Source organism: Mandrillus leucophaeus, unplaced genomic scaffold (assembly GCF_000951045.1).
Source record: "Mandrillus leucophaeus isolate KB7577 unplaced genomic scaffold, Mleu.le_1.0 Scaffold163, whole genome shotgun sequence".
NCBI lineage: Eukaryota > Metazoa > Chordata > Mammalia > Primates > Cercopithecidae > Mandrillus > Mandrillus leucophaeus.
Genome location: NW_012101621.1, coordinates 274,680 through 298,502, shown reverse-complemented (window position 1 = coordinate 298,502; position 23,823 = coordinate 274,680). Strand labels below are relative to the sequence as shown.

At 35.6% G+C, this 23,823-nt stretch overlaps 1 protein-coding gene and 1 pseudogene across 1 annotated transcript; both read left to right on the top strand.

Annotated features, from left to right (window-relative positions):
* The first annotated feature begins 3,044 nt into the window (after positions 1-3,044).
* Positions 3,045-3,983, top strand: LOC105536791 (annotated as a pseudogene).
* Positions 3,984-16,451: 12,468 nt separating this feature from the next.
* On the top strand, positions 16,452-17,387 carry LOC105536790 (olfactory receptor 4F15-like). Its single transcript, XM_011976275.1, has one exon. It carries the CDS (start codon positions 16,452-16,454, stop codon positions 17,385-17,387), a length of 936 nt encoding a protein of 311 aa, XP_011831665.1.
* The last annotated feature ends 6,436 nt before the right edge of the window (positions 17,388-23,823 follow it).

Below are 23,823 nucleotides of genomic sequence, written 5' to 3'. Positions count from 1 at the left end.
AGGATTTTAGGTAGAAAGTCACATGATTGTGTCTGATCTCTAGACAGCTCTGGAAGCAGAGTATAGAATTGTCTTGACTCAGGGAAGAATGGAGGCAGAGATATCATTCAGTAGCATTGTTAACCATCCAGATGACAAAATATGTAAAATGGAAGGCAAAAAATATGACAATGGAAATATAGAGGAAGGAACTGAATTAGGAAATGTTTGAGAGTAAAAATTGTGCAAATAGAGAAGGAAAGTGAAAGCCAGAAGTTCCACACAGGTGTCTACACTGGGCATCTGAGAGAATGGTAATTATATTTTTTAAGGCATTGGAATAGATTGAAGTAAATTATATAGTAGATAAGATCATGAGTTCAGTTTTGACCAGTTAACTTGAAGGTGGAAGCATAACCCTCATTTTAATATACCAGTCACAGTTTTGGATACTCTGGGGTTCTTGGATATATAACGTTAGGGATAAAATTACAGACTGGGAAGTCCATATGTAGATACTGACTTAGATGAGTAAACTCCCATTGAATTAAAAACATCCTTAGGTGAGAACTCTGTTGAATTAAAAACATTCTTAGGTGAGAATCCTGAGTTACACCAAATATTAAGGGTGAATAGAGAAGAAACAATTATTGTGTCAGTGAAAGATACAGAAACTAAATCAGGAATATAGAACAATTAGGGGAGTGCTATCATAGAACTATTAAGATTGTCGTCATCTGCAATTAACAGAAAACCTCATTTGTAGTGGATCAAACAAGCTAGAGGTTATTTTTCTCAAATTACAAGAAATCTGAAGGGAGACAATTGCTGGCTTTGATTAAGTGGCCAGTATGTGTGTTAGGTCCTAGTTCCTTCCTATGATGGTTAATATTGAGTGTCAACTTGAATGGATTGAGGGAAGCAAAGTATTCTTTCTGGGTGTGCCTATGAGGGTGTTGCCAAAGGAGATTAACATTTGAGTAAGTGGGCTGCTAAGGGAAGACACATCCTTAATCTGGGTGGACACAATCTAATCAGCTACCAGCATGGCTAGAATATAAAGCAGGCAGAAAAACATGAAAATACCAGACCAGCCTAGCCTCCCATCCTATATCTTTCTCTCATGCTGGATGCTTCCTGTCCTCAAACATCAGACTCCAAGTTCTTCTGTTTTGGGACTCAGACTGGTTCTCCTTGCTCCTCAACTTGCAGAGAGCCTATTGTGGGACCTTGTGATTATGTGAGTTAATACTTAATAAACTTCCCTATGTAATGCAAATATGTAATAGGATATGTGTGTGTGGGTGTGTGTGTGTGTGTATGTGTCTATATATATATATATAAAAAACCTATTAGTTCTGTCCCTCTAGAGAACCCTGACGAATACACTTCCTAACTTTTCACTGACTTTTTTTCTAATTTTACATATGTTAGGATTTCATAGTTGCTTCACCTAAGGCATAACAATAACATTAAATACAGGAATCATGGAACAGAAAAAAAACAAAAACAAAAAAAATCCTTTCCCAATAAAGGTTTGTCCTTTTACTTGAGAAGAAAATCCCTTCAAAAAAGATACTGGTACAGGTGTATATCTCATTAAACAGTTCTGGGTCACATGCTCCACCTTAGACAAATCTATATCCAGGAATAATGGGATTATAGCAACTGGTTTAGAAAAATAATGCATTATGTTCTCTATCTGGAACAGTGCTACTTTCTCTAAAATTGAGAGATTTCAGCTCATTGCCTAAACAAATGGAATTTCTGATGAAAAAGTAGGAAGGGGAATGGCATTATAGAAGGCAAGAAGCCAAGGGTAAAGGGAATTGCAGAATCAAGGTCTTGATAAAAAGTATCAAATTCTGCAGAGAGGTCAAGCAAAATAAGATTAAAAAGTGATTATCATATGGCATATTGAAAATCAGAATTATTTTCTCTGACAAGGAAACCTGTGAACACCAGATCGTTAGCTTACTGAGTGAAGGAAAAGTGGAGATAATCTTGCCAATGAAAGGTTGGCAAAAGAACAGAGCAATCAGAAAACAGGGGATTCAAGAGTTTGATCTTTTAAAAAAAATAGAAGAAGTTCACTATGTCAGGAGTTCAAAGAAATTAAAAGTTGAAGGAAGTGTAACTGATGGATGTTCATGGAAGATATATGGGATATTTGAAGAGGCTGGACTTGAAGAGCAGAGCATCATAGTTAGGAGCATGAATTACTGTGTCCTATAACTCTGGATACAAGTCCCAGCTCTGATACTTGATCTCACCAGACTAAGTTTCTTCATCTTCTTCTACAAAATGGGTCTAATAAAAACATATAAGAAATTTTGTGAAGTTTAATGCAATGACATACTGAATGCAGTGCCTGGCGTAGAAAAAATTACTTAATAAATGTTAACTATTAGTATTATCATTATTTAGTTATACTATTTTACTTCCTAATAAATATTTTTTCTATTCAACAATGAATTGAATATAAATATCCATGTATATTAGGATAATGAATCGTGAGTTAAACATTATAATCTCAATATGTATACCTAACTTCCATAGTAAATTCTTCAAATAAAAATAAATACAAAATGTATTATACAGTTTTGGCCTGAAAATCCTAATTTGAATAGTTTAGTAAGACATAACAACTGAGAAAAATTTCCACATTTAGTGCAGAAGCATTAATGTGTGAAAAATTTTGATCGCCTGAGATTATTAGGATGGGACAACATCTAGGTAAGTAGTCAGGGGAAATGTCTAAAAATCCTTGAGAAGAAAAACAAAACAAAAAGTCTGATAATGGAATAAGAAAAACAGTACCCCTATTTGATTCTATCAACATATTCATAATTTTCTTTCTCTCTTTTGTAATCACTCTCCTGATTACTATAGTTCTATTTTCTTTATGTTTTTGTATAAGATTCAATGATTTTTGACTCTAATATATGTAACCCATAGAAAAAATAGCAGGATAAATAGGCAGTACACTTAAGTACCACTGCCTCTGACTTTTCCTCATTTTCTATCCTCAGGTGGTTTGAAAATCAGCTTTTTTGCCCAAGTCAATGGATGGAAAAAATGATTCCTTGGCTTCTGAGTTTGTGCTGCTGGGACCCTCCAGTTCGTGGCAAACCAAAATTTTTCTAATATTGATATTCTCCTTTCTCTATTTAGGAATCATCCTGGGAAATCTCTTCATTGTGTTTTTAGTAATTGCTGATTCTCACTTACATTCTCCTATGTAGTCCCTGCTTTCCAATCTGTCCCTCATTGATGTGGGCTTTTCCACCACCACAATCCCCAAGATGATCTCAGACCTTTCAAATGAATACAAAGTAATTTCTTTCCAAGGCTGTATGACACAGATATGCTACATCCACATCATGGGACGGGCAGAGATGGTGTTACTCACAGCCATGGCAGTTGACAGGCACACAGCAATCTGTAAGCCCCTTCATTCCTTGAACATCATGAGCCCTAAGAGGTGTGTTTTATTCGTAGTCACTGGCTGGGTTACTGGGCTTATCCATGCCATGTCCCAAATTGCTTTTGTTATAAACTTGCCTTTTTGTGGCCTTAATAAAGTAGACAGCTCTTATTGTGACTCTCCCCAGATCATAAAACTCGCATGCACGGATGGAGCCATGTTTGAGTTTCTTGTTGCTGCCAACAGTGGCTTCATGAGTATGGGCACCTTCTTCCTGCTAATCCTTTCTTATATCTTCATCTTCATCACTTTCTGGAAGCATTTTTCCTTAGCCTTCTTATCCAAGGCATTTGTCACATTGTCAGCTCACATCACCGTGGTTGTTCTTTTCTTCATTCTACGCACGTTTCTCTATGTGTGGCCTTTCCCCACATCATCAATTGACAAATATCTGTTTATTGCTGACTTTGCTATCACTCCTGCCTTGAATCCTGTCATCTATACACATTAAGGAACAAAGATGAAGATAGCCATACAAAGATTGTTCAAATGGAGCTATTATGTCAGATTTTGCTGACCAGATCTGTCTTTGAGCTACTAACACTATACATTCACCTGCCTGTTGGACGCATTTGCCATATAACATGATGTCCAGACCAACCTGGAAATGACATCCACCTCACTGAGCAGATTTCTACTACTTTTGCAGAGCATTTACTTAATTGCTTTTATTACCGTAAAAAATGTGAACCTACTATGATGTGGCATATTTTACTAGACAGCAAAACTATTCATAAATAATATTGTACAATTTAAATTGCAATTATTTTGAGTAGAGGAAATGACATAATGACATCACCTCTCCTGTTTCCTATGAAGTTCTCAAACTGCAAACTTGTTTTGGTAAATGTCAGCAATCATCACATAGAATGGTTATAGATGTAGGACTAGTAGCTCCACTTAGTCACTTAGTTGAATTGTCAGATGAAGACCCAAAAACAAACTTTGTTTGCAAGTGCTTTATTTGGAAGCTGATTTTTGGAAGCTCTGTGAGGGAGTAGGGAAGTGATACTGAGAAGTGAAAAATGTTTATGTTGATAAACATAATTGAGATTCAAGCCTACTGACACCCCAGCAAGTGACTCTGTTGATCCCGTGACTTATAATTATCTCATTGCAACAGAACAAGGTGAATTGTTTTCTTCATTTTTAGAGGGTGCATTAATTTCTTGGCATGTCCAGAATGTCCTGTACATAATACTGAGCATGTTAGGAAGCCAGAGACAAGCCCGCAGGTAGACTTTTATGGAACCATCTCCTTCTTTGGAAACCACAAGTAACAAAGTATATTGATCTCCCATTCTCTCTCTCTTTTTTTTTTTTTTTTTTTTTTCCTGACAGGGTCTTTTTCTGTCACCCAGGCTGAAGTGCAGTGACGCAATCATAGTTCACTGTGACTTCAAGCTCCCGGGGTTAAACAATCCTCTCGCCTCATCCTCCTGCGTAACTGGGACTACAGGCATGCACCACCATGCCTAGCTATTTTATTTTTATTTTTTATAGACAGGGTATCTCTATGTTCACCAGACTGGCTGGTCTCAAACACATGGCCTCAAGTGATCCTCCCACCTCAGCCTACCAAAGTGCTGGCATTACAGGGATGAGCGATGGCTCTATTCATTTTTTAAAGACACTTAGGCCCCATTTAATTTCACTTCATCCTATCACAGATTCATTAAAGTGCTGTCTGTTCAAAATCTCTCTCTTTCTCTCTCTCTCACACACATACACAGACACACACACACAGACACACACACACACACACATTATAAAAAGGAGGTAGTGGGATAGGCTACAATAGCATTTTAATTCCTAATTGATCATCACCATCTCTTCCTCTGTTACTCATTCTCAATTCCCCTCATCCTTAGACAGCACTTCTACTGATCTAGGTTGCTTGCCAAGTGAAGTGACCCAGTTCATTTATGAGCAGTGTGAGTGCCTGGTGAGAATATTCTTGCCAGTCTGTTGTTGCTACAATTATTCTTCTACCATTTTGACTAATCATGGAACCACCACCTGGTGGTGCCTAGGTTGACCCCTAGTTTTAGGCAAACTCTGCATGCCATCATCCTGTCTTTATCTAATAATGGGATAAAGACAAGGTAACACATTCCTCTGCCTACTGGTTCATCAACATGAGGAATCCTAAATGACAGAAAAGCAACTACAAATTTTAGATTTATTGGAATCCCTAGTATGTCTCCAAAAACATTCTTTCCACTCTAATAAATTCTAAGGTTTCGGGAATAGAAAACAGAGACTACCCAAGGTCATTGAGACTTATGGTAATAAATACTACTGTTTTCTGTATCCTTTGGTTTACGCAACTGCATATTTTATCCACAGGGGACATAGGTCCATTGGTTCAAAACATACATCTTGAAGCACAGAGCTCAATTTTGCAGTTTGTTATCTTTAAACTGGTGCCTCAGTTGCAACTTTAAAAGGCTATCCCAATGTTCTATCAAATTGACAACTCTCAGTTGTTACAATATATGATAGGATCAGTGACAGTGAGTTCCCTAACTTTGTGTGTTTTTGTGCACTTCCTTTACAATAAAGCGAGTACCCTGGGCCTAAGGAAATAAGCTATTCAACAATACCAGAGCTTTCCTCAAGAATCTATTCCTCAAAGTCTTGGTGAAGAGAGTGTTCCCTGGACCTTCTAGCATGGCTGAACAGGTCTTACATGGTAAATGGTAAATGTCTTACATGCTTAATCAATTCCAGCATTCCTGTCTTTATAAGTGTTTGAATACTTTTCTTAACAGTATAAAAAAGAAAATTCTAAAGCTTCAACTTCATTTGTTTAGTCCACTTTTGGGTGCCAGTTTCAGTAAATTAACCAAGCAGACCATTACAAGTGATGCCAGCCCTTTGAACTAACACATTGAATCTAGAATCTCTGGTTAGTGAATCAATATAGCATTTTTGGCTTGATATAACTTTTTATTCTTTCCACTCTCATCCCACATCCTTATAATTCATTCTCACTCATGTCCCCAGGCTTTTGTTGATATTAATTAGCATAAGAAATTTAAAAATGTAACTCCTTATGGATCACACTCCATACTTTCACCCTTTGTGATACTTCCGTACTTCAATCTGGTCTAGAAGTCATGAGAGACAATGAACGTAGGTCCTTAGGAAAATCAACAATCCTTTGCAAGGAAATTGTCTCATGACAGTCCACTATATGTTCTTCAGGCAGGAGAATACTGATCTCATCAGTCAGGGGTAAAAGAGCTGTTTCTACTTGCAGAAAGGCTTATACCTGACAGACAGTAGTGCTCAATAAATATTCGTTGAATGAATGAATAAGATTTGTCCAATATTCTATTTCCACCCATGATTAGATGTGCTGGGTACACTATATATTTATAGATTTGGTTTTGCAAAGAGAAGACATTGAATCTTTACATAGTTTTCCCTACACTGTTTGGGTAAATTTTTCCTTCCTGTATAATGCATACATTATGCACTGAATTTTATTTCAGCCTTTTTTCTCCTATTCATATTATAGATAATTGGCCAAACTATTTCCCATTTAAAGCCCAGAACTTAAAGCTGGAAACTAACAATTATGCTAATATTTAATAAGATAGTTTATCTTTCTCTTAAAGAGAAATCAAGTGGTTTCTTTACAATAAAGAATCAATAAGCAGCAGCTTCACAGATGGTACTAAATACAAGCATATACTGAAAGCCTACATTGTTCACTCTATTTATTCACCAGTTTGTGGTGGCTGAAAAATACCACCTTTGTATTTTATCCAATGAACAGACTCTGATTTTGAAAAAAAATACTTTGTCTATATTAATTAAATATGGAACAATTTTTGGTATTAAAATCCCGAGTAAGTCAGAATAGTGAGTAAGGAACTCCACAAATCTCCCTTAAAAGCAGTAATAAAAACTGGGCAATTGTGTAAAACAGCCAGTTTGGGACTCTAAATATTAACTAAATGCATACAACAAATTAAGTTTATATTCAAGAAAAACTGCTGCACCTCAGATGAAAACAGTAGTAGTCTGTGGCGTTTTAATCCAAGGCTTCTCCCACTGCCCCCAGCTCCATCAGCATGGTAATTCTACCAGATCAGGACAGGTCTTGACAACTAGAAGCTTCACTGTCACTGCCAGAGGTAGCTGACTTGACTTGGGGCATGGGGGAAAAAAAAACCAAAAAACAAAAAACATCTATCTGAGTGTTATCGGAAACGGTCATAATTTCTGTGGCAAACAAATATAGAAAGCTAACATCATAGCTATCCTGAGACTTTGATCCTGGTGGAGGCAAAAAAAAAATGACTAGCAAACTAGCCAGAAATTTAACAGGAAGATTCAGGGAGTAAACACTAATAAACTCTAGCATATACCTAGGATATTAGTTTCCTACTGCTGCTGAAACAAATTGCCACAAATTTAGTGGCATAAGCCAAAACAAATTTATCATCTTACCATTTGGAAGTCAGAAGTCCTAAATGGGTCAGTAAGGCTGTGGTCCTTCTGGAGGCTCTAAGAGAGAATCAATTTGCTTGCCTTTCCCGCTACTAGAGGCTCCCATATTCCTTGTCTCTTGGTCCAACACTACCCTGACCTCTGCTTCCATGGCAACGTTTCCTTTCCTTACTTTGATCTTCCTGCTTCTTTGTTGTAAGGACCCTTGTGATTACACTGGGTTCACCCTGATAACTCAGGATAAGCTCTTAACTTTAAGGTCCATAAATTAGTTACATTGGCTAAGTCCTTTTTACTAGGTAACATAAGATATTATCAGGTTTTAGAGATAAGAACATGGACATCATTGAAGGCTATTATTCTGTTTACCACACGTAGTGATCTAAAAAGGTGTGTTTGAGTAAGTCTGTTCAGTTATGAGAGACAAGAAAAACCACTAGCAATTTATGCATCCCTGGTTGAACATGAAGCCTTGTGTAAATGAAAGAATAAAAGTGGGAATTCTGCAAAAAGTAAAAGGCAAAGACCATTTGTAAACTGCCTGAACTTTGAATGCATTTTCCAAGGGCATGCAGATCCACTGACAAAGAGTGGAAGCCCTACTGGCTCAAGGTGTTTGAGCATAACCTCTGGCCAGTAATTGGCTGAATACTAAGCTATGGAGAAAAAGGAGTGGAGTCTAAGATGTCAAGCTAAAAAGACGTAATTTTTATAAATAGTAGGAGAGAAAACAAAGTGGTAAGTAAATACTGACTCTTCAAGTGAATTGTCTGAGAAGTCACATCAGGATCCATCAAGGGAGCAAAAACACACACAGAGAACAGAAAAATGGAAAGCTGGGCAGCCACCCACCTAAGATCAAAGCAGAGCCAGGGGAAGCCTCCAATACAGGGAAAGGGTGAGTGTAAGAGTCCCTGGGGGATCCACACTTCCCACAGGGACCCTTGCCATCCTGGGAACAGGAGAACCCCCGCGGAATCCCCAGGCTTCTAGACTGATACAAAGAACCACTTGGAGTTTTTGCAGAGATTATCATTCAAGACTATGGGGAATCACTGCAGGCCTTATATTCCTGAGCAGCCCAGCACCAGCTGCCATAACATTGATAGAGGCCACGGTCACTTCTGGCCAGAAAAGTCTCTGCTCTTGCTTCCAACACAGCAGCCTCATCCCTGCCTGAACTCTGTGGGTGGGCAGAGCTCAGCTCTGTGTACCAACAGGAAAGATCTAGAAGGCAGAACATGCAGCTCCCCTACCCCCACTGCTGCCAGCCAGGCAAGACTGGCAGGTTTGGTGGTACCCAAGCCGGGAAGGAGCCCCCACTATCAGAACATTGAGATGGTTGAGATGCCATGTTTTGTGGGCCATCGGGGTAGCAGGGCATGCTTCCCTCTGCAGGACAGGTTCAGGAAAGGTGTGGTCTGCCTGCAAGCCACTGCCGATGTCTGAGGCAGCCCTGCAGCCCAGAACATACACACCACAGCCTGTTATGGGTGGAGGGCAAGGGGAGGGATAGCATTAGGAGAAACACCTAATGTAGATGATGGGTCAATAGGTACAGCAAACCACCATAGCACATGTATACTTATGTAACAAACCTGCACATTCTGCACATGTATCCCAGAACTTAAAATATAACAAAAAAAGAGAAATAAAGTTCAAACACTTTGAAAAGTTTTTATGTTCAAAATAATGTGCGAAAGTGTTCAAAATTGGATAAAAATAATCTATAAATATAAAATTCAAGAAGCTTAATGAATTCCAAGTAGGATGAACACAAATATGAATTTAGATCCTTACCACACACTACCCACAAAAATTGTCACAAAATGGATTTAATAGCTACCGGCCTAAAATCTAAAATTTTCAATAGAAAACATAGCATGAAAACTTTTGGCCACGAGTTTGGCATAGAATGCTTAGATAAGACACCAAAAGAATAAAGCATTAAAAATTTTAAAACATGGACTACATCAAAAGTAGAAACATTTGTGATTCAAAAGTTTCTATCACATCAATAAAGTGAGAGGAAAAGTCAGAGTTAGAGAAAATATTTTCAAACTTTATATTTGAAAAAACATATATTGAGAACATATAAAGAACTGTGACAACTCAGAAGACAACAATCTAATTTTTAAATGAGAAGAAGATTTTAATATACATTCCTCCAAAGGAGATATGAGAATGACCAGTAAGCACAAGAAAAAAAATGTTTGCGTCATGTTATTAGACAACTGCAAATCACAATCAAAATGAGATTATCACTTCACAACAGCCAGAATGCTTATAATCAAAAGATAAGCAATAACAAGTGTTGATGGGGTTCAAGAAATTGGAAATCTCACACAATGCTGGCTGGAATGTGAAATGGTACAGCCACTTGGAAAACAGGTTAGCAGTTTCTCAAAAAGCTAAACATAAATTTACCATATGATCCAGCAATTCTATGACTAGGTATACCTAAGAAAAATCAAAACATTTATTTACACAAAATCTTGAACAGGAATGGTCCCAGCAGAATTATTCATAATCAGCCCAAACTGTTAATAATCCAAATGTCCATCACCAGGTAAATGGATAAATGAAATGTGACATATGAGGGGATACTCTGCAGCAATTAAAAGTAATAAACAGATGATACATGTTACCACATAGAAGAATGGCAAAAATGATAAGTGAAACAAGCCCAGTCACAAAAGACTACATACTGTATAATTCCCTTTATCTGATGTATCCTGAAAAGGCAAATATATAGAGACAAGAAATCAATTGCTTATTGTCTGAGTCTGGGATTGGGAGTGAAGATTAACTATAAACAGGCACAAAGGATCACTTTAGGGTGATAGAAATGTTCTAAAATTGAATTGCAATGTTAAACAACTCCATATATTTGCTAAAAATCATTGAATTAACTGTACACTTAAAATGGGTGAAATTTACAATACATACATTAAACTTGCATAAAGCTGTGAAAAAATACCAAGTGAAATTTTCCCAATCTGATTTTGCACTACTTTTTGGACTCCCATGATTTGTTCAAATATCCATTCATTATTTCTCTACAATGTAAATTAACAGAGCACAAAATCACTTATCATCCCACTAAGCTGCTCAACTTCCCTATAATTCTTTCTACAAAATGTGATAATGTACCCTTGGGAAAAATAATGTACACAGAAGACTTGGTTTCCATTAGAAGCAATTATGGACTACATCCAGTCTTACTACCAAGCCCTGCTAATTGATTTCCTCACGGTCAAAACTATTTATAATTTTTTGTCTTAGGGAAAGGTGATGATTCAAAACTGGTGTTAACCTTTCTGTGTGTCTCAATATCCTGAAGCTGCTGCTGAGTGAACACTGAGCCTGAGCAGGTATTTAGGAAACCCGCTCTTGAACTCCCCAGCAACTGGGCACATTACTACTCCTCCTTATTATTCTTTGTGCTCCCAGATCACTGTTACTCTTTTTATGCACAGTTATTTTTGTTTGTTTGTTTTATGGTAGTGGTGTTCTTTATTTGAATGACTGTCACTCACGCTGTTTTGTATCCTTCTGGTCTCATTTTCATAATTTCAGCAGTATCATGGGATAACTTTCTCTTCAGAGAGCCTTTATCTTTATTAAATCGATATGTAAAGAGTCCTCATTTTCTGCCGGGTGCAGTGCTCACACCTGTAATTTCAGTACTTTGAGAGGCCTAGATGGGAGGATCACTTGAGCCAGGAGTTTGAGATCAACCTAGGCAAGATAGTGAGATCCCATCTCTGCTAATATATATATGGCAGGTGTGGTGCCGAGTGCCTGTGGTCCCAGCTACTCCAAAGGCTGAGGCGGGAGGATCACTGGAGCCCAGGAGGTGGATGATGCAGCTAGCTGTGTTGGTACCACTGTACTCCAGACTGGGCAAGAAACTGAGACGCCATCTTTGAAAAAAACAAAGTCATCATTTTCCTATTTCTTTTATTTCTAAAACTAGAATCGTGGAAATAAAAGGTTATGTCTAAGTCTTGGCTATTTCAACTGAGCACAATCCGGCTGACCAAACTATCTCTGTGTTTGGACAGAACTGAATGACCATGTCTCTAAAAATCATAATTATTATAAAAAACACTTACTGAATACCTATGTGCCAGGCATGCTCAAATATTTGCCAGATATTAACTCATTTAATATCTCTATGAGGTAAGTACTGTTATTATTCCTATTTTACAGATGAAGAAATTGAGGGACAGAGAAGTGAAGCAACTCACCCAAGGACACATAGCTCATAAATCCGGGAGATGGAGATTCAAAACCAGGTAGTCTGGCCCCAGAATCTGTGATGTTAGCCAGTACATTATACAGTAGTACAATGAAATTATACTTTCATTATATATATATTTATGAAATTACTCATATCATTTTTCTTATTTCCTCCACTAACTTGAAAATTTCTTTAAAAATTAAAACATCAGGAGACCACAGGGACACACGTAGGGGGAACTACACACACTGGGGCCTGTCAGAGGGCAATGGGTGAGGAGGGAGATGATCAGGAAGAATAGCTAGTGGATGCTGGACTTAATACACGAGTGACAGGATGATCTGTGCAGCAAAGCACCATGGCACATGTTGACCTATGTGACAAACCTGCACATCCTGCACATGTACCCCTGAACTTAAAATAAAAGTTGGAAATTTTTAAAAAACCTTTAATCCATAAATATTATTTGTAAAACTATAGAAAATGAGTTAATATTTATCAAAAATAAAAAATCTAAAAATTCCCCAAACATATTGTTATGTAACATCTAAATATTTCCACATACATATTTACATTCACAGTGTTTTATAATTTTTTGAAACTTAATTGAGTATTGTATATATTTTTCATGTTAATTTACCTTAATTTTGTGCTTATTTAATCATGTCCATCAAAAAATCTTGGGTTGTAAATTCAAGTATATTAAAAATTCTCTTCCTTATTAATGTAACAAACAGCTTTTGTAGGGGCTTTCGTTATGAACACTATGGTGTTCTTTTGAATTACTGAGCCTTTTCAAATGTCTGGTGATATTCTCCTGTTCTGCAATATTTTTATAAAATGCTTTACGTTAGTACTCAACTGTAATTTGAGAAACTCACCGGATATTTTGCAGTACCTCTACACATGTAGTTCAAGGCAAAAATATTTTTAAAAGCCTTTTCTTCTAGTTTTATTTCATTAGATTTAAGATTTAGTTGAAAATGTGGGATGCCAAGATCACGCTGAGCAGACAGTCATAAAACAGGAGAGCCACTGACTTCCAGACTGCTTTCTGTTTCCTTACCACCATGCAGGTATTAGTAAGTTCAATCCCCAAAGTCACTTGGCAGAGATCCCCATCGGGGCATCTAGGACACTTATTTTGCGTAACATATCTTTTTGAACTTTCTATTATGAACGTTACTGAAGACTATGTATTAGTGCATACACTATTTTAGAAATTGTAAGTATTGGAGTACACAAAGTTCACCAGAAGCTCCTTTTCTTAAAGAGATCATAGTAGAAAATGAAGCAGCAGCATACAAAAAGTATAATATACTTTAATTGTTAAAATATGCATGTTAGAACAATAGTTCATAGAAAGAAAGTATTTGCTTGTGGTCTTCAATGAATACATCAGGTGGAGGAGATATTTGATCCATGTCTTGAAGGATAAAAGGAAAGGGAAGTAACACTTGTAAAAATAGTTCTGCCTATGCTATCTCAAATACAGTATCAAAAGAAGTGCATTCCACTTCTCTCATTTTCTAGACAAAGAAACATTATCAACATCATTTAGTACCTTGCCCAAGTTTATATAGCTCTGAAGTAGCTGGCAGACTGGGAAGGCAACTGAAGTCTATCTGGCCTTAAAGCCAGTGATGGTTCCACTTTCTAGTGACCGGGAATAGCACAGGAAGAGCATATGCAGAGGCAGAAGACATGAAAAAATGTAGTAACTATAGTGTCTAGTTCATGAAGAGTCTTGGGTGATATACATTGAATTTCAAATATTCTTTATGATAAAATTAAAAGTTAAAATGAGAGTAATATGATCATATTTTATCTTTAGATAGGTAGATCTGAAATCAGAGTACAGAATAAATTGAAATTAGGTAAGATTGGAGACAGGGTTCATTCAGAAGTTTTTTCAGTTGTCAACATGAGAACGTACATAAACCTGAAGTAAGAACTCACAGCGGAAATGAGTAGAAGGAAACAAATCTGAGAAATATTCAGGAGGCACGATTGTCCATTTGGGATACAACATGAAAGAGAAGACAAGGGTGCCACATAGGTTCCTGAATTGGGCGTCTGGGGTAATAGTCATAATGTTTGCTAAGGGATTTAAATAGATGATAAAATAATAAGATCGCTCTTGGACATTTTAACTTTGAACTACTTGTGGTTGTCCATTTATGGGCTCCACTATAGTTTTGGATATATTAAGCTAAAGTCCAAGACTATAGATATAGATAGTTAAAACAATGAAACATATTTGGGTGAAAAAAGAAAGATATAAAATAAACTCCTGAGTTACATCAACAATTGGAGGGTAAGCAGGACAAAAGAACACATTTATTAGTAAAAGACACAAAAAGTCTGAAATATAGGAGAAAAGTTAAGAGTGCTATTATACAAATATCAGGAATGCAGCTGCAACCCCCAATGCCTTATTTACAATCTCTTAGACAAACTGGGTTGATTTTTCTCAAATTACAAATTTCAGAAGGTAGAACTTTGCTGGCATCAGTTAAAGACCTTTGAGACCCAGGGTTCTTTTTGTATCTTTTCACATTATCATTTTAATATATAGGTAAGCTCTTAAAGAGCTTATGGTTGTTGTACATGTAGGCATCACATTAACATTTAATGCAGGAATAAAGGGACCAGGAAAAGAGCCTTCTCCAAATGAAGTTTTGTATGTTAATCTGGGAAAGAAAATCTTTCACAGAAGACATTGTTCTACAACTCATTACTCCTATCTATATTACATGCTCTTCTTAAACCAATCATGGCTAAGTGTACTTAGATGATCATGTTACATCCTGGGGCTAGAATAGGGGCCTATCATCCCTCCAAATTGAGAGATCTCTACCAAATACCTAATCAGTTAGGTGTTCTCTTAGTAGGAAATGGGGATGGAAGAGGTTTGGGGATAGGCAACATATTTAGCAATCAATGGCAAAAGAAATTTCAAAACAAAGACAGGGTCAATAGTAGCAAACTTGGAGAATAAATAAAACAATGACTAAAAAGTGATTATTGCATGTGATATTTTCATATGTAGAAAATTGTGTGCTGTATCCCTGATAACTTCTCTAAAATGATTTTCTAGAGGGAAAGCTAGATTATTTTGACTTGTTCAGTAAATGGAATGTATAAATTAAAATAAACTTACTTACCTGTTAAGGGTTTAAGGGAGAAGGGAAGAATCAAAAGGAATCTTCACCCTTCATCCTTGATAGATTTGATTTTTGAAAGGAGAGACTCTATTTGCAACAGATCAAGAGAAGTGAAAACTTGAAGGTGGACAAAGGTTAATTGAGGCATTAACAGCCTTGGAGAGATCTAGAGTACGCTTGGAAATGGTGGCCTTGAAGAGCATGGTGCCATGGTTAGGGACATGCATTCTGAAGCCCTCTGGCTCTGGATACAAGTCTTAGCTCTGCCACTTCATTTTTCTGAGCCTCAGTTCCTTCATTTGTAAAACAGGCATAATACAATTGCACCTACCTATGGAGTCATTTGGATGGGCTGACTCAATGTTCCGAATGGAGGAGGCACTCAATAAATGTTATCTGTGATATTATATTGTCATTGGTTATTTACCAATTGGTATCTTTGATTAATTATCACTGTTATATTTACTTTTCTTTACTATCAGGTATTCAATAATTTATTTTTCATTGACTATCAATCTATTGATTAAAAATGAACCAGAGATGATATGTCATAAATCAATTATTATAATGTTTAAATCCTGTGCACCTGAGTTCCATTTACATTTTTTAAGCCCAAGATAGGGAGTAATGGGATGTGTTTCAGTACTTTTGACCTGGGTGATCTCTATTAGGCTAGTGAAGTGAGAGAATGTTAATGGGCTCAGACAGGAATAGGTAAAAGAACATAACATTAGTCCAAAAGTATTAATAGTCATGTGACATAAAAGACAGCATTTATGTTGTGGAAGAATACCTAGAGAAGTGGTAAGGGAAATGATCCAGGAATATTTTAGAGAAAGAAGAAAGACTTTAACTTTGGGATGAAAATTAAGTGCCCCTTTTTGCTCCATATGTAAAAATTTATAGTCACATATTTTTTCCTCAGGGAGTCCTTTACATAATAAATTTGTTGTTAATCTTATCTCTTCAATATCCTTCATTTTTCTACTTCCAATTATATCTAACTTAATTAGCAGGGAAAATAGAGAATCCGCTTGTTCCAATGATATTTATTCTTTTCTATTTTTATCCTCAGGTCACTTGAAAATCATCACTTCTGTCCCAGTCAATGGGTGGACTAAACGATTCTGTGGTCACTGAGCTTGTGTTACTGGCTCTTTCTTGTTCTGCAGAGAAAAAATTTCTTCTCATTTTGATATGTTGTTTGCTTTATTTAGGGGTCATCCTGGGAAATCTCTTCATTTTGGTTTTGGTAATTTTTGATTCTCACTTACAGTCCCCTATGTACTTCTTGCTAGCTAACCTATCCCTCATTGATGTGGGTCTTTCCTCTACCACAATCCCTAAAATAATCTCAGACCTTTTAAATGAATACAATGTAATTTCTTTTCAAAGTTGTATGACACAGATATGCTTCATCCACATCATGGGAGGAGTGGAAATGGTGTTACTCATGGCCATGGCTTTTGATAGATGTGCAGCAATCTGTAAGCCTCTTCATTATTTGAAAATCATGAACCCTAAAATATGTGTTTCATTTGTAATCTCTGGCTGGGTAATTGGGGTGGTCCATGCTATGTCTCAATTTGCTTTTGTTATAAACTTGCCTTTTTGTGGCCCTAATAAAGTAGACAGCTTTTACTGTGACTTTCCAAAGATTATAAGACTTGCATGCACAGATAGAGCCAAGTATGAGTTTATTGTTACTGCCAACAGTGGCTTCATGACCATGGGCACATTCATCTTGCTAATCCTTTCCTATGTTTTCGTTTTGATCACTGTCTGGAAACGTTCCTCAGGAGACTTATCCAAGGCATTTGTCACGTTGTCAGCTCACATCACTGTAGTTTTTTTGTTTTTCACTCCATGCATGGTTCTTTATGTCTCGCCTTCTCCTCCACCATCACTTGATAAAAATCTGTTCATTGTTGACTTTGCTATCACTCCTGCCTTAAATCCTGTCATCTATACATTAAGGAACAAAGACATAAGGGTAGCAATAAAAAGACTGTTCAAAAAGAGATCTTATTCTAAATTTTGTTGACCACATCTCTTTTTGGAGCTTTAAAATGATACATCCAACTGCATACTGGCTTATCTTCACTTAAGCACCTCAAATGTAACATATCCAGAACAAACTCATCATCTGCCACCTGAAACCTGCTACTGCTTCATCTGTAGACTGTGAGGCCATTACCATTACCGTCACGTAAATCCATCAAGCCAAGAATGGATATTCTTTCAGAGAACAGCATGGTCTACCAAATAACAATTTAATCTTAAAATTTTAGTTATTTTGCAAATAAAGGTATGTAATAACAAGGTTTCTGCTATTTTTAACATCTAAAAAATAACCTATAAATTGGTTGTAGTGAATGTCAGGAATCATCACCCTGGATTGCCATCTATGTTGATCTAGTAGTTTTATTTATTAAATAAAGAAGGCCCAGAGACAAAAATCTCAGTGCAAGTAGTTCATTTGGAAAAGAATTCTGGAAGACACTGGTTCAGAAATATGAATATGAGCAAGAAAAGGGGAGGATGCCAATAAAGGATGCATTAATTTGGGCACATTCTTGCTGTGGCCATCTAGGAGACTCTATAAATTCTATGACTTGTAGTTGTCCCCCTTAAGAAACAAAGAAGCTGTGCATTTATTTGCTGGTCTAGAGCTGCTCTAGGGCATTTTCTCTGTAGCAATTCTAGGTTTCCCCACCTTGTGAGTTTAGCTTTTGCGATATTCAAAGAAAAGTCCTCAGCCAGAGATTCTCAGGAGCTCAGAGTAGAGAACAATCCAAATTCCTGGGAGTGTTACGTGGAAAGGGGTATGTGCAAGACACCAACAGCACTAGAAACAGTATACATCTTTCCATGTGTAGAGGAGTTTATGCTCTATGTGAGTTCACTCCATTATTGATTCTTCAAACACAAGAGTGTTAAAGGAACAAGAGTTAATGGGTCTTGTCACTACCCTTGTTCCCAAGATGACATCCATCATCTTCCTCTTCTACAACCCATTCTATATTCCCCCCATGTTTATCCAGTGCTTTTGTAGTCTAGGTCACTTCCAAAGACCCATGATTACCATGACCCTGTCAGGCTGTAATTGCTGCAATTACCAATTTACAATTGTCATCATCTATGGTTGATAAAGTATAGCAATATTTCTATTTCTTCATGATAATGAAGATCAATTACAACTGCCAGCATAGTAACTTATTCCTTTGTCTGCAGACCTACACACACAAGGAAGCCAAAATGATGGGGAGTTACTAAAACTGTATCCTTACTGGAATGCTTCCTATGTACCCAGAAGAAGCATTTTCCCTACTCCAGCAGAGCTTAATGTTGCAGGTCCAGGAAGCTCAAATTCTCCAAGGGAATTTTAGTGAGAGGAGCCACTCTCATCCTCTACCCTTGGTTTACAAATCTATACATCCTAGGACACAATATCTTACAATGTCCATTGGTTCAAAGTATAACATGTTAAAGCACAGAGCCCCAACTCTGCAAAGTACCATCCCTAAATTGATACGTAGTTGCACCTTTACATTCACCTTTAAAAGAAATATCTTTTAATGTTCTATCAGACCGATAGATTCTGTTTAATATAGTATATTATAGCACCAGTGGATCATTTGGTTGCATGCATATTGTGGTACCTTCTCTGCTACAAAGTGTATTCCTTTGTCCTAAGGTGTGTTATGAAGAACATTAGGCATTCTATGCATCTTTGGATAGTTTAATGGCCAAGGCATTGATGGCAAGAGAGCCAAAGCCACAGGTGGAAAACACATTTATCCCAGTAAGAACATATTGCTGTTCTTCCACTGTGGAGAGGGTAAACAATTTGCCATTACGTTGCCAATTGAATGCCTCAATCATGTCAAGGGTTGAGCATCTGTGACTGTTTCTGAAAGGTCAAACATTCAACAGAGGCTGTAGCTAAAACTGCCTTAATGATAAGAGATCATGCTGAATTACCCATACAAAAACTTCATACTTGACACTTATCACTACTTTATTCATGAGACTATTGTGCAAGCACTAGAGTGGCTGAGTCAGGTTCTCAACTCTGCTAGTTAATACTATGCTTGGAGCATACAGTAAGACAAGAAACATAAATAAGAAGTGTACATTTGTTTCTTCCTGTTTTCTTCTGGATAATGGATCAATTACATCCCATCTTCAGCTGACCCCTGTGTAATTAATCAATATCCATTTTAAGCAGCAATCCATAGTTGTACAAAAATTAGAAAACTGACCTACACAGAAAAACTAATTGTGAGAACAAATATTATACTAAATTCATTTGACAATTCTCAGCAAAGTGCTTGGTTGATCTCTATTTCTGCTTTTCTTAAACACACAAAATGCAAAAGTTAACCCATATGGAATGCAATGGAGGAAATAAATGACATATCAGATCTAGAAACCAATCAATTAGCAATCAGGAGGGAGTTGTGGTAGGAAGTCTGTGCTGTTGAATGTACACTAATCAATGATTCCTTAAATTATTCACAATAAAAAAATGATTAGAATAGTTTTGTTTTTTTTTTTTTAAAAAAAGCGCAGAAACTGATCTAAGTTTTGTCTGGTAATAAAGGTATATTTTCAAAGGAAAGGTGAATAGATCCACGCACTGTGGAGGGAATAAAATATTTTTTGAAAAACAAGCAAAAAGTTGGATTTTTATACACATGGAAATTGAATATGTACATTTCTAAATATTTTTGGATCAAAATATTTCAAAATTATACCACAAAATAACTTGTAAAAATGTAGGCAAAATGTATGTAATTGCAGCATCAGGTATACAACTTTAAGCAAGGAAGCAAAAGCAGAAACCATGGAAAAATAAAAGTCTAAATTTTACTATATTGAATTTAAACTTCCAAAAACAAAAATATAGACAAAGTGGGAAAAATATGTATGCTTCATGTATGACAAGTCACTGATACCTATTAAATATGAAGAATATTATAAATCATTATATTAATAACTACAACCATTCAAGCTGTCAGTTTGAATAGACAACGTAAATGACAAAGCTACATACTCAACAAGATACCAGCAAACCAGCTTCAACAGCACGTTAAAGGGGTCATACAACATAATTGAGTAGAATTTATTGAGATGCAAGAGTGGTTCAAAATATGGAAATCAATAAATGTGATATGCTACACTAACAGAATAAAAAATAAAAATCTTATTATCATCTCAATAGATGCAGAAAAAGCGTTAACAAAAGTAAACATTATTTCATAAAATATCAGATAAAACAAATTAGGAATAGAAGGAATGTACCGCAACACAATAAAAGCCATATATAACAAGCCCACAGCTAACATCATAATAGTAAAATCATCATAGTGGTAAAAAAATGAAAACTTTTCCTCTAAGGTCAGAAATAATATAAGGGTGCCCACTCTTGCTATTTCTATTCCATATAGTACTAAAAGTCCTAGCCAGGACAATTAGACAAAATAAAAATAAAAACACCCAAATTGGAAAGATAGAAGCAAATTTTTCTGTTTACAGATAATATAATCTTATATGTAGAAACCCCTTAAAACTTCAGAAAAAAAAAAAAAAAAAACCTAAAAATAAATTCAGGAAAAAAAAAAAAACTGCAGAGTTAATAAACAAGTTCAGTGAAGTTGCAGAATGCAAAATCAGATACAAAAATCAGTAGTGCCTCTATAACAAGGACTTAACAGAGAAAGAAGAAAACAATACCATTAACAATATAATCCAAAAACAAAAATAAAATACTTAGGAATAAATTTTACTAAACATCTGTATACTTAAAACTATGAAACACTGAAAAAAGAAGTTGAATAAGGCATAAATATAAAACTATCTCATGTTAATAGATTAGAAAAAGTAATATTGTTCAGATGTCCTCACTACTTAAAGCAGTTTATAGATCTAATGCATTTATTGCAATCTCTTCAAAATCCCAGTGATAATTTTTACGGAAACAAACAAACAAAAATCTAAAATGTGCATGAAACCACAAAAGTCTGTGAAGAGTCAAAGCAATCTTGAGGAAAATGAACAACATTGGAAGCATCACACTACCTTATTTCAAAATCTATTACAAAGCTATAGTGATCAAAACAACATGATACTGTCATAAAAACAGATAAATAAACCTATAGAACAGAATAAAGAGCACAGAAATAAGTCCACACATTTACATTCAATTGATTTTCAACAACAATGTCAAGAAAACAATGGGGAAAAGACAATCTCTTCAATAAATGATGCTGGAAAAACTACATATCCACACGCAGAAGAATGCAATTGAGTCCTTATTTCATACCATATGCAAAACTCAACTCAAAATGGATTAAATACAAATTTAAAATATGAAGTGGTGTAACTACTAGAACAAAACACAGAAAATAATCTTCTTGACATTGGTTCGGGCATTATTTTTTTGATATGACCTCAAAAGCACAGGCAAAAAAAGAAAAAACAGACAAAGGAGACTATACTAAATTTAAAAACTTCTACACAACAAAAGAAACAATCAATAGAGTGAAAAAGATAACCTCTTGAATGGGAGAAATATTTGCAAACTACTCATCCAACAGGGGATTAATATCCAGAATATACAAGTAACACAAATATGTCAAAAGTAAAAAAAAAAAAAATTATTTAAAAATCAGCAGAGGACAGGAATAGACATTTCTCAAGACAAAACATACAAGGGGTCAACAGGTATACCAAAAATGCTCAACATCACTACTTATCAGGGAAGTACTAATTAAAACCACAATGAGATGTCCCATCACACCTGTTAGAATGGCGATTATCAAAAAGATGAAAGATAGCAATTATTAGAGAGGATGATAGAAAAGAGAACCCTTGTATCATGTACAAATTAAAAATAGAACTATCACATGATTCAATAATCCCACTTCTGGGTATATAGCCAATGGAATTGAAATCAGTATGTCGAAGGGATATCTGCACTCCTATGTTTATTGCAGCATATTCACAATGGCCAAGATTTAGAAACAACCTAACTGTTCATAGAATGGATGAATGAAATGTGATATGGAAAATTATTCTGCCTTAAAAATAGTAGGAAATTCTGTCATTTGAGACAATGTGGATGAACCTAGAGGACATTATGCTAAGCGAAATAAGCTAGAGATGGAAAGACAGATATTGCGTGATCTCACTTATACGTAGAATCTAAAAAATTTGAACTCATAGAAGCAGAGAATAGTATGATGGTTACTAGGGTTATCTGGCAGGGAGAGGATAAGGAAATGGGACATTGTTAATAAAAGGAAAAAAAATTCAATTAGTAGGAATACATTCAGGGGACCCAATATACAACATGCTGACTGTAGCTAATAACATATTGTATTCTTGAAAATTGCTAATACCGTAGATTGTGAATGTTAATATAATCATATGAGGTAACATGTGTTAAGTAACTTCATTTATTCTTTCAACAATATACACGTATATTAAAACATCACATTGTATTCCATAAATATATATAATTTTTGTCAATTAAAAAATAATTTTTAAAAATGAGAAACAAAAAAACTGACATTTTCAGATTAATGAATTAATTCTTCTGTATAAATTTTTAAAAGTAAAAACAAATGTGGGAAAATGGTTTTTAAATATAATTATAAACCAAATTTAAAATAAGCATAAAAGACTATGGACAAAAGAAGAAATCCAAATAAAAAATAAACATGAAGAATATTCAAACTCACTTTTTATCAAAGAAATGTAAATTTTAAAATATAGCATTGCTGTTGTGTTTTCATAAATAATCATATATCATGGATGAGCCTGTGAGGAAACAGACACTCATACTCTGCAAAACAATGACTATGATAATTATGTCAGATGATGGATTATGTTAATTGGTTGATTGTGGTCATTGTTTCACAATAAATATACATATGTATCAAAACATCACATTACACACCATAAAGATATATAATTTGTTACCAAAAAGAAATATAGCAGTTAAAATTTAAATTTTTTAAAAAACCTCTTTTTGAGGTTTGTACCTCACCTAAGTCAAGCTGTTCAAAATATTAATGCACTCATTTCTCTCATTCATGTGTTAATATACAGGGTACAGGCCATTATAAATTCCTCTGGAATTGGAAAGGAGACTTTATGTACTGAGTGCTCAAAGTTGTATTAACTACTTTTTTTTGTTTTTGTTTTTGAGCAGCAGCAAGATTTATTGTGAAGAGCGAAAGAACAAAGCTTCCACAGCGTGGAAGCGGATCCGAGTGGGTTGTCCAGTTGTATTAACTTCTAATTCAACACTTTAAGATTCTTAACCTTATTGCAGACAACACTAGCTTCACAAGTGTGTGTCCTGCACAGCTGAACAAGATCCCACACTTCTAAGGATCCTACATTTGTTTTAATGCTCTGCTGTTTTTGTCTTGAAATTCTTAAGTTTTTTAACCAAAGTCCTCACAAAT

What these genes read in the sequence shown, in the direction of transcription:
- LOC105536790 (XM_011976275.1), top strand. Translation starts at nt 16,452, where the DNA reads ATGGGTGGACTAAACGATTCTGTGGTCACTGAGCTTGTGTTACTGGCT.